This window comes from Aptenodytes patagonicus, chromosome Z, assembly GCF_965638725.1.
Source record: "Aptenodytes patagonicus chromosome Z, bAptPat1.pri.cur, whole genome shotgun sequence".
NCBI lineage: Eukaryota > Metazoa > Chordata > Aves > Sphenisciformes > Spheniscidae > Aptenodytes > Aptenodytes patagonicus.
Window position 1 is genome coordinate 20,294,740 of NC_134982.1, and position 16,073 is coordinate 20,310,812.

General features: G+C 41.4%; 1 protein-coding gene across 1 annotated transcript in view; it reads right to left on the reverse strand.

The window, feature by feature from the left end:
* LOC143172945 (chondroitin sulfate proteoglycan 4-like) overlaps positions 1 to 15,643 on the reverse strand; it is a 42,022-nt gene extending 26,379 nt beyond the window's left edge. The window contains exons 1-3 of the mRNA XM_076362855.1: positions 15,559 to 15,643; positions 4,401 to 4,564; positions 222 to 3,791 (exon numbers count right to left, since the gene is read on the reverse strand). Of these exons, the coding sequence (XP_076218970.1) occupies positions 222 to 3,791; positions 4,401 to 4,564; positions 15,559 to 15,643 (3,819 nt within the window). The remainder of the gene's footprint in view (positions 1 to 221; positions 3,792 to 4,400; positions 4,565 to 15,558) is intronic.
* Positions 15,644 to 16,073: the final 430 nt, after the last annotated feature.

Genomic DNA, 16,073 nt, shown 5'->3' on the forward strand with positions numbered 1-16,073 from the left:
CGGGCAGTCTTTTTCTTTAACATAACCCGTTTCCTTTCTAGAAATGGAGGCTTGCTAGTATTAGTCTCTCCAGAATTAAACATCCAGAATGCAGTCATGTTAGTGAAAACCAAAAGGAGTTAAAGAAGAGAAGACAGAGACTAAAGACATTGCAATGGCTGAGAAAGCAGCGAAGAAAATTTGCTACAAGATTGGAGAAATGGACAACACAGTTAACCTACTTGCAGTTTTCCTTTACTGATTTTAACTGGTTTTCCTTCTTCAACTAAGAGATTGTTTTTGTTCACAATCCTTGGTGGCCACTGATGACTTTCCAAATATATGCGAACATGCACTCCAGCATCCAGATGGACATCTCTAGCATGGACCGTAAAGTTAAATGTGTCAATAAGGCTGTTGCTGTCATCATGCCTGTAGGTCACATACCCCTTTATCAGATCAAGCTGAGTAAAGGAATCCATCAATAGATTATTTACATATATTCTTCCGTATTTTGGGAAAGAGAGTATTTCATATGTAATCTCATGTTCATTTCTGATATCTTGGTTTGTAATAGCACTTAGGTTAGCTGTTGTAACAGTTTCTTCTTTTCCTTTTTGAACCAACAAGCCTGTATTATTTGCCAACCTAACATAAGGATCAGTGGCACTAACTTCTAGAAGCAAAGAGGTATAGTGCTTGCCATCTGTCACGAAGAGCACAAAACGCCCAAAATCTGCACCACGGTGTATAAACAGGACTTGCTTTTGCTCCAGGTCCGCTTGTTTGAATTGGTAGAGTCTGTGCAAAGTATCATTTGTTAGCACCAAGTCCCCATTGGAAATGCCACGTCTAGTATATAGCAACTGTCCATCATCAAAATCAGAATCAGGATCATGATAGCAAAGATCTGCCAAAGTTAACAATCGCTGCCCATTTCTCATTACGTTAAATATCTTATCAATTACACGTACAGGTTTCTCATCATTCTTCAGCTGGACAGAAATGTTGAATCCAATTTCTACTGACAAAGGTTCTATTTCTGGATCAAAGTTGGCCCACTTTCCTGACCCTTCACTGGAAGCTCTGACAAGAAATTCATCAAACACTGTCTCAGAATCGTCATGCACATACATAAGGCGCTTATCAGTTATATCTTTGTTAGTGAAAGTGATGAGATCGTCATTACTCTCGAATGAGCCTGAAAAATTAATGAGTTTTAATTTCCCATGCTTAGGAAACTGTATAACTTTATATTGGAAAGTTTTATTATCCAGTGTTTGCACAAACAGTTTTGTGCTTGTTATTAACTCTCCTTCACCTTCAGTAACAGTTAGGCCATTATTAGTCAAAATAATGTTTCTCAAATCTGATTTGATGTAGACTTCAAAGTCGTATAAATTTGATTCCAGATACTTTGTAGAAATGAGGAATCTAAATGAATCACGGTTGTCTTCATGGTATCCGCTGATTAATTCATATGCTACTTTTTGATCAGTAATATCTTTCTGGCTAAAGACTGAATCTTTTTTCAAAGGCTGGTCATTAAGCAGTATTTGTCCATTCTTTGGTAGGGACAGCAATTTAAAATGAAGCTCATTTTCAGGTATTGCTAGATCCACAATCACAGCAAAAAGATTATTTGAATTCAAGTACTTCTTTTTTGATTTTTCAATTTCTAGAGGAGAATGTTTCAATAAACTGTACCTTAACCATTTCACTTTGATTGGAAACACATGCTCTTCACTGATTCTGTTTCCTATGCTAACTTTGAATTTGAATTGGTCAGTAACATTTTCCAGCTGAATTTCTTTAAAAGTGCTACAGTATCTCACACGGCTGCGCTGAACAGAACGTTGAGAAAAAGAGGTGACTCGCTTCCATTCCCCCCTTGAATGCTGTCTTTGGAGTTCCCCGAACTGGGGTGGCTCTGTGACCTCGTACCGTATCTCCAGCTCCTGGAGGTTGGCATTTGTTTCAACTGCCAGATGCCTAGGTGTGATCAGAGCTGTAACACCTTGGAGTAGTTTTATTCCTGAGTTGTTGACAACTCTGTAATCCAGAGGAACTGCCATGACACGTAACACAACAGTGTTGCTCACTTTCTCACCATCACTCGCCCTCAGAACAATCCTTGAGTTCTTGATGCCTGTGTGGACAAAGAAAATAGTGCCTTCTCTTAAGTCCTCGTTAGAAAAAGTAGTAACCGCTTTTCCAGGATGCTTTGAATTTTCTAAAAATCCTGCATCGGCATTCAGATTTCCAAGCACTGAAAGACTGAGAGCCATAGGATCCGTATCCTTATCTAGAACTTTTATCAGATCACTAGTCAAACGTTTCTTTGAGTTCTCTAAGAGAAGAAGCAAGTTTCCCTCAGGAAGTGTGATCTCAGGTGCATCATTTACTGGACTGACAGTAATGCTAAACACATGCTGCTCATTTCCTTGCAAATATGGAGGCACAATCTTCTCACTGCTGGTAGAAACGGAGAAATTAAAATAATCGTAAGTGTCCTCAGAGCCATCATGGACATAAAGAATCTTCCCTTGCCACACATCCTGCATAGTAAATGTATTTACCTCGTGCGCTGGTTCAACATCTAGTTTCAAGTCTCCATGAGAGGGTGGTTCCTTTATTTCAAAAAGAATTTGTGATTGATGAATCCCTAATTTCTGAAAGTCTAAGTTGACTTTAATATGTTTAGATTCAAGTGAAGCTTGTCCGCCCTCTAGCACAATCAAGTTACTTAGAACTAAAACATGGCTTTTGCCTTCCTTGCCCAAAGAGACAGAGCTTTCAGGGAAAATGACAAATGTTGGGGCTGCTTTCACAGTAGGGTTCGTTACAGTCATCTCTAAAGAAAGATTTGAATTAAAAGCACTCTCTGTTTCACACCCAGCTGAAATGTCCTTTGTTACCAGAACATTCTTCAGCGATTTCTTTTCTGAATTGGCTTTCAGATCTCTTAAGCAACCTTTGAAGGACCCTCCTCTGGCATACTTCCCAGACACTGAAGTTAACTCTAACTTAATCACTTCTGATCGTGTGCTGTCATCTACACCACCTACAAAGAGAGACCCCTTCAGAAGTGGCAGCTTGCTGTGGGGAGGCAATGATTTTTTCACAGTTTCTTCATCCAATGTCAGCTGCAAATATTCTGCAGTAAATTTCAGTTCAATGTAGTGCCAATGACTGTCATTGACGGGCCTACGAGAGGAAAGCTGGGTTCTATTTTTATGTTTTCCAACATAGGCCTTAATTAATCCATCTTCCATTTCCATTGCAATGAAATCTCCTGCTTGCCCAGGATGGTAAAGCAGCAAGCCACGTGCAGCTGAGGTTTGCAATGTATACTCCAAGATTCCTTCATCATCAACATTCCATGATGGGAAAGAAACATAGGATCTGGAACTAAAGAAACTAATGGGTTCATCTTCGCTTGCAAAGAATTCATCACTGCATCCCACCGAAACTTCACGGACATTTTTAAAGCCAGGAGAAGTTCTCAGAGGCATCAGAATGTCTAGTTGATTGAACGACACATCATCAATACATCCTCGGAAATTGGGCAGTGCTCCAACAAGATAGGGAATGTCAAGTTTACTAATACCACCTACATAGAATCCATAATCAATATTTAATTCATAGAGAATTCCAGGCATTTTTGCACTAGTTCTACCATGTTTATCAATTACCAATGTGACATTATCATGTTCATGATGTAGTTCAACCAGATGCCAAGCTAAATCATTCAGCTGAGATCTTTGCTGAGAATGCAGTACTCGTTCCCCCACGCCAAAGTTAATTCTCAACTGCAAGAGACAGAATTTTAATTATCAAAATCCAAAGCGCTATTTTTCACAATCATATATTACTATATCATTCATAGATTAATTTTCATATATTTTCATATTAAGTACGTAATTTACAAAATAGAATTGAAAAAATAAAATCCCACTAAAATTTTGTGTAGGTTTACTTGCCATCACAAATACAACTTGAATAATTGCAGAAGAGGGAATGGACTCCTCTGCAGTTGTGCTAGGACCAACAACTCCTCAGAACCCAATTGACAATCATCTTCCAAGAACTTACCTTGCAGAAAAACTATTATTTGGATCCAAACATTTTCTATGATGCTAACATCATCAAATCTGAAATTTTGCCTTTACCGAAACTCATGCTTTGAACACAATGATCTTGATTTTAAGATCTAAACATCTCAAAGGCTTTTAGAGGTCAATTTTAATGACTATCATTGTGAGAAATAAATACCATATTTTGAAATTATCAATTATATTATGTGATTTTTCCTTTTTTTTAAACATAAACTTTGAGAATTGTTATAGACAACAGCTTGAAGAAAAACACTAAACAATACAGCCTACATACATCTTTTTAGCTATAGTTACAAACCATACCTGTACATTTCCTGCATGTAGCTCCATTAAACAATAATCCTTCTTCCCAGCTGCAAGAAAAAGCAGTCCATGTGGCTTGCTTGTTCGAAACCGCAACTGTACGGATGTCTGAGACGATGCTTCTGCCACATTCAACTCCACAAAGCTATCACCATAAAATGATACTGAGAGAAAGAAAGAAAAACAAACAGGAGATTTAGTCACACAAAAAAAATCTCTTTTTCTTATCTACAGCTAAATACATATAAAAACCTTATATTAACTCTCCATATACTTATTTATATATTAATGAAAATAGATCTCAGATATCAAATTAACCAGTCCAAGCAACCGGTTAAGAGACCAATGGCCATACCAGTACAGACAAGGAGTGAATATAGCCCAGTATTCTACCTCCAACAGTGACGACAGGGAATTGTAAGAACAGTGCAATCATATTTAATACTTTCCTTCAAATACTATTCCAATTATTTTTTTGTTTCAGGCGTTTTCCTGAGCTTGTCACAGTCAGTCTATTTTGTAACTGCCAAAGGATTTCTCTCTGCAGTACTCCTCTAGTTTCTCTTTGGAAACATCTTGATTTACAACATGCTCTTACATCTCCATCAGAGGCATCCTCTGTCACCTCTGATGAGACGACCCACAGGTCTCCTGCCATCTGTTCTCATTCACCTCTTTTCCAGGCTGAAGCGTCCTCTCGTTTCACATACGCAGTCTGTAACCATCTCTGCTGCCCTGCTGCCCAGTCACACAGTTCTGTACAGGCCTCCTGCAATCCTTCACTCTCTTCTCTCCTCTTTACTGCCTTGAAGAATAGTAACACCAGCAAACTTTCTCATTTGACTACTCACTGTCTTTACCATCCCTGTTATTACTATACTGAATAGCACAGATCCCAAGACCAAATCCCCAAAAGCTGGTAACTTCCCTCCTATGCAAAAAAAATCAATCATTTACCTCTCCTCCTATCTTTTAATCCATTACTTAATACACAAAGCCCTGCATTCCTATCCAATGGCTGCTCAAAAGCCTTTGATGTCAAACTTTACCAAAAGCCTTTTGGGAATCTAAATCTCAGCCACCTTTCCCACCCCATCAAGAAAACTCCAAGAGGTTTGTAAAGCAGAACTTATCTTTAAAGAAACCCTACTGACTCTTCCCAAGTTGATCCTACTTACTTCTGTGACTTTTATCCTTTGTTACAATATCTATAAATTTGAATGGTACGGATGTCAGGCTTACAGTCCTCTGGTCATTCTTGTTTTAAACACTGGCATAAAATTTGCCACCCTCCAGGCTTCAGGTACCCAGGGAGTTTAAAGCATGAGATCAGATATTGCCTATAGCAAGTAAGCAATTTCATCCCTGAGGTTTTTTTAGGTCAACCCCTCTCATTGCCCCCCAAAAAAGGAATTTCAGTTTGGGGATCTTCCCAATTAGCAGTAAACACCATTTCATTTAGCTTCTCTGCAGTAGCCATGCCCTTTCTGAGTGCTTCTTTTATACTGATAACTTAATCAACTGGCTGCACAGACCCTCTGCAGGGTTTTTGTTCTTGATGTATTTAAGAAGGATTTGGTAAAAGCTTTGATTCCTTCCGCTAGCTGATCCTTGACCTTTTTTTCTTCCAGGCCTGTCTATTTTCACATTACATCTGCCAGGGTTTATGATGCTTTCAGCTGTGTTTGGACACAACTCTTCACGGACGCCACCAGTTAAATATTTATTTTGCAGCTTTTAGCTTCATTCTGAGACAACTTTCCAATTTTAACACATTTCTTTTTAAGATTAAGCATAACTGCTGAGGACTTTTGAGGTTTAATTGTTCCTGTCTCTTTATTAGCTGTCCCTCTGCTGAATCTAACACACTCTGATGACTCTTACAAAGTGTGGCTTTAACTCAGACTCTGAACTGGATTCTGCACATTACAGAGTACCAAATCAAAGGTCTCATTAACCAGCCGTTTCATGAAACAATCACTAATAATATCTACAAATTTGTTGTAGTATACATAAAAATTTTAGGTGGCTTTCCCAAGAATAAGATTTCAGCAAACCCCACAGCCAAAAGCTATGTAATAGGGTGTTATATTAAGTACCCAGAGAAACACAAGAAAGATTTTTAGATTACTGAAGTACCTATATTTCTTGCAAAGGAAGAGTCACCACTGTGCATAGAAAAATTGGTTCCAAGTTGAACAAAAAGGAATTCTTCCCCACCAGTTTACGTCTAGCTTAAAAGAAGCTTTCATCAAATAGCTCTAATATACCTTACAGGTCTCCCATAAAATCTATACAGTAAGAGAACCAATGCCATTTGTTGTATACAGAAATGATATTACTGTGGGGTTAATAAAGACCGACCTCCCTTTTAAAGCAAGTATTGGAATAACAGAACTAGAGAAAAAACCCCAATATAAGTGAGGACTAAATTTTACTAATAAGCCAGGAAACAGGTTAAATGTTTATAATTTTTGTATTATGGTAAATTCATATTATGGCAGTGGCTAGGACTGTCACTGCTCTGCCTACCATACAGGTAGACTATAGGAGATTGTCCCTACCCTATAGTGCTTTGGACCCAGTAACACAGGTAAGGGAGAGGAGTCTTCTGACCTCCATCTCAGCAAATGAAAGGCACTGAGATACCATCTTCCTGAAGAACATAGGAAGCATAACCTAGCTGTCTGAAATAACCTGTCTTAATCAAAAGATTACTCCATTTCCTTCAGCCATTGTAGAAACATCAGAACATCAATATAATATTATGGGTACAAGAAGACTCCACCTCAAGAAGACAGACTCTTCTCCTCACTCTGCTGAGACTCTGAGAAGCAGTTACGTTTGTTTTGCTACATTACATCCTAGCACCCCTATGGAACTGGCAAGTAAGAGATTTCATTACAATTTTATCAGTGAAGTTCCTCAGAAATTAACAAATGAAATCTAAAGCTTTCACAGATGTTATGTCCTGAAAGTTTCATTACGATCACTGTAACACAGCTCCCAAATTTCAATGGTGAATTTCTGAATCAAAACTAATGACTACTGCTGGAACTTGAAAATAACTTTTAAAGATATCAAATTCTCATTAGACTCAAGTATGTGAGGAAAAACCACTGGATTTGGGGGGAAGCAATTGAGCAGAAAGATAAACTTATTCATGGATTACCAAGTGCAATTTAGAATAACTAGAAATGAAGTTGCAGAGTCAATATTTTGTGGTGTGCCACTGGGAAACAGTTTGTGTTTATACTAAATATGAATTTCCTGGAAAAGAAAAAAGAAACATACATTAAAGCTTTTGTCTTCCATAAAACACTTCAGAGTCAGAATCCATCACTGAAGGTGGGGCAGGAAACTCAACGTCAGCCTAGGCGCTGATCCAGCACTAAATGAGATCTTGGGCCAAGACCACCTACAGTGCCTTGGCGTGATTTCTGCTTCAGCACCCGCCAAACTAAGAAGCATGTTTTTATAGTATAGGTATCAAGTTCATCTATAGCAGACACTTTTAGAATGATTTCTGGCTGAAACCATGTTACGAGTGACCTCAAAATGAAGCTGGTGCCACAGCTTTTGAAAAGGGGACATTTTGTCCTGGACCATCTGATGTCAATCATACCATTATGGAAAGTAAGTGGAGTTCAACCAAGAATACCAACCTTGAAGGTCCCTTGCTACTGGAACAGGTGAATTCAGCATATCATATAGGGAACAATACCTTTGGATTGCCTGGGCTGACAATCTATTCCGTAACAGCTCTATGTCTCAAACAGAAAGGACGGGTGGATGCAGCTGAGAATAAGAGCCAGATCTACATCAGCTATACATCCCTTCATAGATGAAGATACACAAAGGCTCAAAAAAATAGCGTCATAATCACTTGGGATGCCAATTTAAAGATCTGTTCAACCTGAGTTGCTGGCTAATTTGTGGTCCCCATCTCTATTTCTTCTCCCTTAGAGCCAACCCTCAACTCTGACTAGAAATACCACATTGGGGCTATAAATCCCTCCTAATATTTCCATCATAACAGATAACGTTTATATGGGAAGTGTAAGTTTTGAGAATTTTGTTTCAAGTAATTTTACTGAAGATTCCTCACCACTCTGACCACAACATCTTCTTAGAAGTAACCACGAGAAACCAGGCCAGGCACAGCAAAAGCCTTCATAATCACAGAGCAAAAGGTTCTTCACTCATCATCTAGTGGTGGCATTAGGCTGGCATTTTATCCTTTTGTTCAGTTTTCAATTCTCTGGTGTTAAAAACATCATCAAATTCAATGAACAGCTACACCTTGAATAATTTTTCTCTTGATTTCTGTACTCAAAGCGCAAAGTAATAAATGCTTTGTCTCTTCTCCATTGCCAAAACTAACAACCCCAGAAATGTATCTGCAAAAAACCAAACTCACTCACTACACAGTTATCACAAGCTATGCACATCCATCCAACAACAAAATAAAGACTAAAGAGCTAACTGAAAGAACAGATTTTTTTCTGTTTTCCCTTTTTTTCTGTATTTCTCATTTCAGACTAGATATATCTTCTCAGCAATGCACAGGGATCATAAGGAAGAACAGTGATCTCAGAATCACAATTCCACACTTACTTCTTAATTGGAAGTAATTTAATGCAGATTTCATGTCTGCTCAACTCCTTTTGGTCTCCATTGTGGACAGGAAACAGCCAAAGCTCCACATATCTCAGCGCTTTCCTTCTTTGGATCCCTTTTACACCTTCTTCCCAAAGAAAGTCACATGGAAAGGTTTTCCCTACCATGCCTGAACCAGTAACCCGGAAAGACTTTTACACTCATGTAATCCATAAAGATTTTTGCATTTATGCCAGATGAAAAAGAGAAGAGGGGCATTTTACTGGATCCCTTTCCTGCCCCTAATATCCACCCTTCTATATGAAAAAATTGACATACATAATTTGATCTTCAAGCAGAAAAGAAAAATGACATAGTTCCCATGTAAGAGAGTATCTGGACAATGTTTTTGTCTTCAAAATGTTCAGGAGGTATCAGTGCCAGGGCCCTCTAAAGATAATGCTTTGGCCAGAAGCCTATGGCGTAAGGAAAAACAATGTAGATAATACTTAAAAGTATAGTCAGACATCCTGAATCCTTCTGATGTAGACAAAAACATTTGTCTACTTTTAATACCTAATATATTGATCTTCTGTTTTCAACACTACAATACATGTCATAATTAGGCCACAGAATTACTGCTGCTCAAACTGTTCCCATGTAGCCTGCTAATTTTCTGTGAAAACAACTATATATAACTTGTTTTGTGGGGGGAAAGGGGGAAGTCATGCAATCTATTACACTGGATTTATAGCCCCAATGTCATATTTCTAGTCAGAGTTGAGGGTTGGCTCTAAGGGAGAAGAAATAGAGATGGGGACCACAAATTAGCCAGCAACTCAGGTTGAACAGATCTTTAAATTGGCATCCTAGTGATTATCCTAGTCATTAAAGATAAAATCATAAAAGTAAAGGATTAAGTCTAACATCACCCATGTATTTTCAGTCAGGATCCTCTCCAAACTCCAGAACTGCCACGTGAGGAGGTGGTGTTGGCTTGTTTGCTGCCCACTGGAAAGACAAGAGTCACTTCTGTGCCACAGTAACCTCTCAGCTGAGACCACAGTCCTTGCAGTGGCCTCGCTAATAATCTGTATCAGTGAGCTCTACAGGCTGGCTGTATAAAAAGGAATTAAAAGAAGACAGGGGGACGAAAAATGGCATTCACTGGTTTTGAACCTCCTATCTTATCATCTACTGTTGTCATGTGCTGCACTGGTATCTAAGAGCCCTAAACACAGAGAAGGTCCTTATCTGCTAGATGTTTGATGCACACCCCTCCCAAGATACCCCAACTGTACAACGTCCCTTCAGGAAAATAAAGTTATTTATCTTTCTATGTGAAAAACGCAAAGTCAAAATAAAGGCTAATTCATCTGTCCTAACAGCACACTCAGACAAAGTGCAACAAGCACGTACAACATCATTTGTGACTGGTGAGGTACTGGCTTCATGACCTCCAGCATATCTAGAGACAACACCTGTTTTAGTTATTCGAATAAGCTTCCCATTGTCCAGCGGAGATTTGCACCTTGAAGATTTGTCCCCTGCAGCTCATTCACAAAAGCGTAACAGGAACAGGTACCTCAGATAAATACTAATCTTCCAGATGATAGTGGTCTTCTATCTGTCTGTTGGCAAATTCAGATATGTTTTTGACTCTCTACTATTTTGGATGTTCATGTAGAAGCTCTGGCCAAGAGTGCAGCCTGTTTCTCCCTGTGGTTGGTGAAAAAGGTGTGACCTCTCCTTTTGTAGAGCAGACCTTTTCATACTAATATTAGACTACTAAGCACTTTCTGTGAAAGCTCACTTCAGGGCTGTAGAGCAACTAAAGTGGTATAATTTTGTCTCGCCTCTCTGCCTTTCTCCCTCCATTCTCAAAACAGAGCAGTTGTTATTGCGTAATGACACATTTCTTTTGTACTACCAAGTCTTCTAGGGTGCTCCAGTGAGAGGTGGAGGGGTTGTGCAATCTAGAGATGCAGGTAGGTTTCCACATAGTAAAAATACTTTCAGGCCATATAAAAGTACAGCTTGAAGCCTCGTGAAGTACCCTCATGCACTAGATGCTAAGCAAACAATGAGAGGCGCCTTGAGTCCCAAATAGCTTCTGCTGTAACTAAGATAAAATATGCAGGTCCCAACGAATGAAGATGCAGGTCCCAATTTTGTTCCACTAAACCACAGGAAAAACAGCATGCAACTTCCAACATAAATAGGAAGACACTCCCTTGGGATAGGATTTGAGTGATGGAAATAAGTGTTCAGACCCTACTAATACCAAATACAAATAAGCTGTTGTGATATTAATAACTTTTAAAAGTCTTGTTTACTCTGATTGTACAGCACAAGCAGAGACAGAGTAAAAAGGGAGAGAACATTAGTGAAAGAGTGCCAAATTCCAGGTACTTAATGTAATAAGCTTTTAACAGCCCTCTGTCAGAAAAAAGGCAGAATGGGGGATTAAAGAATACATTTGCAATTATTGCACAGGCTCACATTCTACACTATAAGCATGCTTGGAGCTGTCCCACAGAACCAAACCATTTCTTTAGCTCCTTCCAGCTAACAGAGCTTTGCACCCAGGTCCAAGACTTCACCTACTGCAGCACCAAAAGAGCTGTCAGTCCTCTCCAAAGTGAATTCCCTAGTGTGCTCTACAAATACCGACTCTACTCCTACAAAAGTTTGTAGCTTTAGCATGTTTCAGTTTTGTGCTGAGGAACTTAGCTAGAACTATTTATCAGAACAACTGAGCCAAAGCCACTTTCACATGCTGCAAGTATCTTTTCTGAAATTTTGTGATTTGTAAGTTTATTTCCCTATCTAGTTGTATTTCCTTCTTTCACCTTGAAGCTGTCAGTAATATGTTTGAAACCATTGTGACTATAGGACAATCGTAACTTCAGAGTATATAAAAATATTTGTGAGAAATAAATATTTAGTTCTAGCACTCGTATAGAATTACTTTAAAAGTGATTAATTTATACTAAAGCTTCTGAAATAAACTTCTCCAAGTGGTATGAAAAAGATGCTATGAAGATAGGATAAAAAGAAGAATTCATTATATGAAGCTGTCCTAAGTGAAAAATAACTCTTTCAGGCAAAATATCTTACATGGCTAACATTTTGTTGGAACTTTGGAAAGGTCTGCATATACTTTATAGCACATCAGTGATAAAAATCACTATTTTTAAAAATATAATGGAAATAGTAAAAGAAATTGCCATAAGTTTCATGGGGTTGTCAGGAGCTTCATATTCTAGAAATAAAGATGATCGGTTCTGGTGATTCAAAGCTCAAGTAAACTAGAAGTTAGAAAAATGAAATTTGACAGTAATTACTTTCTTAAATTAATTTCATATTTGCTTTTTTGCTTCTGAACAGCAGTGAAGAATCAGATTGGTAACTGATTTTTCTCAAGTTTCTGCCTGAAATCTGACCTGATGTTAGAAAACCTTACAGTTTGTGTGACTGCCCATTAAAACTAGACTGAATGGGCTTTAAAGTACTAACCAGAACTTCATGAGCACGATGAAATGAAGACTGCCCTTACACAGTGTAATCTGATGCTGATGATAGTCCTGTCTTTTACAATGAATCTCAATGCCTCTCACTTTTGCCGGGGGGAGGAAAAAGTGAACCACTTTTCAGTCTAACTCAGCAGCAATTACTAATAATCACCTGGGGGAAAAACCCCTCAGAAACTATATCCTAATAAATAAAAATGCACTCATGGTTTCTTCATTTTTTCTTACAGCTAGATGGAACCATATTTTTAATGTTCCTTTTTTAACTCAATACTTGCTGCATCACAGATATGATCAAATCCAGCTGGTGAGCCTGAAAAGCACTACCAGTACCACAGAATACCTTAGGTAATACAGTTTGCTTACAGATCTTACACTCTCCAAAACACAGTGCTGACACTTCACAAAACAGGAGTTTGGTTCATGAAGTTTTGCTACAAGGACAATGAGCAGAAATAATGCAGTAGAATGACAGAAAGAAAACGAAGAACCAAAACAGGACACTTCATAATGAAAAGCTACTACTTCCATCTTTGTCCTCTTATCTAAGCTGGTAGCAGATGACATCAACAGCACATAAGGGGCACAGGAAAAATGGAAGTGGAAAAGGGAGCTGCCAGTTTCACTGGGAATGCCCTTTTAAGGCTAATGTAACCATTATTCAGAAGTGAATTGTCAGGGTTGATTCACACTTTGTCATTGTAGGATTTACAGTGAAATTTTGTGGGTAAATCAAACACTATGAGAGTCTGTAAGCCTCTTTCACTCACCTAAAATGTACACAGTGAGGAACATCCTTGTGTTGCATCTACAAATTCTTTACGCACCAGACTAGTCGATCTTTAAAGGTCCCTTCCAACCCAAAACATTCTATGATTCTATGATTTCCAGGCAAAAGATAGTCCCGTAGTTAAAGCACTGAACATCAAATGAACAGAGCTGTCGTTAATTTCTGGTTCTATCACAGAAATGCACTGAAGAGTTGGGAAAACCACTTAACACCTCATTTCAGTTCACTGCCTATAAGAAGCTGTTAGTGCTTTTTTTTCCTTCCAGCCTTCGACTGGATTTGCATTTCACTCCAAGATTTTTGGGAGCAGGAACTCTCTGTCTCTGGGTATGGCTATAGCTATAGCAGCAGCTGGAGTAAGAGAGGAGAGCTGGAATTTAACAAGATCACCTGGTAGTGATGCCAATCCACATGGCCCGGCAGAGCTCAGCTTGAAGGCAGCTCAGCCAGCATCCTGCACTGCCGCACCTAGGTGAGCACAAGCAGCAGGCTGCATTGCTGATGCCCCTACCTTGCAGTTTAGAAATGTACCCTCTGGCTCTGGCTTTGCCTTGCACTGCCTGCAACGTCGGGGACAGAGGACGCTACTGCAACAGCGAGACATGAAGTGGTTTGTCAGCTTCATGTTTTCAAAGCAGTACTGGTTGGCCTAACATTACTGCCAGCAAAATCAATGACAAAACCCTTCATCATCACATTTAAGATAATGCTACTATTACTAGAGAAATTTCAGTGGCAATCAGATCTCCCTGACATCCTTGATAGCTCTGAAACATCTCTACAAGCAATAAAAAAATCCTCCCTACCCTGCATGCAGGCTTTTTGTTCACAAAACCGGTGAGAACACCACTTAGAGCTCCACACATTGAAATTCTCTCATGGAAAGACAAGAGAGGCGTATTTCATTTGTAATATCTGAAAATCCTGTAAGAAAAACTACCAATTCAGCCTTCATTAATCTCTGAAGAACTGAAAATTATTTTTTAAAGTTGCAAATAAATATTAGGAGTTCGTTTCTTAACTAGTCTTCTCATCTAGTGAAAACAGCCACCATACAATCACAGAAACTGACAAGACACTCGACATTTCTAAAGAAAGGGAGTTATGGCAACTGGTTTGTGTCACATGAGATTGTAAAGAGTACGAAAAAGCACACTTCTGTAACTGCCTGCTGGTCCATTATTTAAAAAAGGTATTTCAATAATAAATTTGAGTACCAGTCTTCGATGCTCTTATTATAATTTACTTGAAGATATATCACAAGAAGAAGAAAAAGAAATTTCCAGCTTAAGTTTTTGGCTGTGCCAATGGTTTTGGTGACTGCTCAAGACTTGCACCTTTACATGCATGACCATCAGTGAGAGCTGCAGGCCCTTGGCATGTCTGAAAAGCCAGACGTAAGACAGCTGAACCTAGATGCCAAAAAAACAGACACCTGCAGTTGCCAGCTGATACTTAACATCGGGACTGCTAGTTCACATGCATGCCAAAGCAGGGGAAGAAATCACAGGGAACATTCTTGCACATGCCTTAGAGTATATGCTCGTGACATATTACAGTTACGATTGCAAAAAAAAAAAGGGGGTTTCATCCACATTGCTTGGGTTTTGTTGTTTGTTTTTATTAGAAAGTCCAGCTATGTCAAGTCCCAGCATCTCCCCTGTCGGAGGGGAAACGGGCACCAACACAGGCTCAAACCCGAGCTGACTGGCTCGGCCTTCACTTTAAAGGAAGGGGACACCTACACCTTCACAAAAATGCCTGCTGTCCCAGCCACCCGTGAGGCCGCTTTCAGCAGCGGCAGCCGAGAGCGGCAAAGCACCAGCACCCCGAGCAGCCCGCCAGCCACCCAGCTCCGCCGCGCAGCCCGGCGGCGCTGCCCCACGCCGAGGGGCTGCGGCAGCTGCCGGGCCTCACCCGCCGGGGACTGGGCCCACGGCGCTCCCCGCCACGCCGCCCTCCGCCGGGCCAGGAAGCGGGGCACCCTCCGGGCGGGCTGCTCCCTTTCGCGGGGCCGCCGGCGAAAAGCCCGCTTCAGCGCTCAGGCGAGCCCCACCGGAGCCCGGCAGCGGGAGCCCGGGCCCGGTCCGGGGCGCCTCTCCTCACCGCGCCGAAGGCTGCCGGTCAGCCAGGGCCGGGCCGCCCCTTCCCCCGCCCGGCGCAGGTGCCTTCCGGCCGTCCGGCCCGCAGGCCAGCGGCGTCTCCCGCTATGGCGGCGCCCCGCGGGCAGCCCTACCTGCGACAGCCGGCCGGCTGGCGGCCAGCAGCAGCGCCAGCAGCAGCAGAGCGGCGCGCTCGCTGGCCCCCGGCCCGCCCGCCATGCCGCTGCCGGGCCAGAGCCGCGGCCCGACCGGGCACCACCACCACCGCCGGCGGCGGAGGGGCCGGGGCGGGGCGCGGCCCTGGGGAGCGGCGGGAGTGTGTCACCGCCCCGACCCGCTTGCGGCTCCCGCGGGGACCCCTGCCTGGCGCTCCCCGTCCGCTGCCCCGGGACGGCCTCCTCCCTCCCTCCTCACAGCGCAGCTGCTCCCGCGTCCCGCCCCCCGCTCCACAAACGCCGGCCTGGGACGGGAGACGGGACAGCGCGGCTCCGCACGGCCCCGGGCCGCCCCTCAGGAGGAGAAGCAGCTGGCCAGCCCTCTCCGGCGGCTGCCTGCCCCGTGGCGGGTCCCTCCTGGGCAGCGCAAGGCCCGGAGGGGCGCCGCGGGCCGCCAGGCCTCGTACACAATGGTCACGTTAGCCATAAGTTAT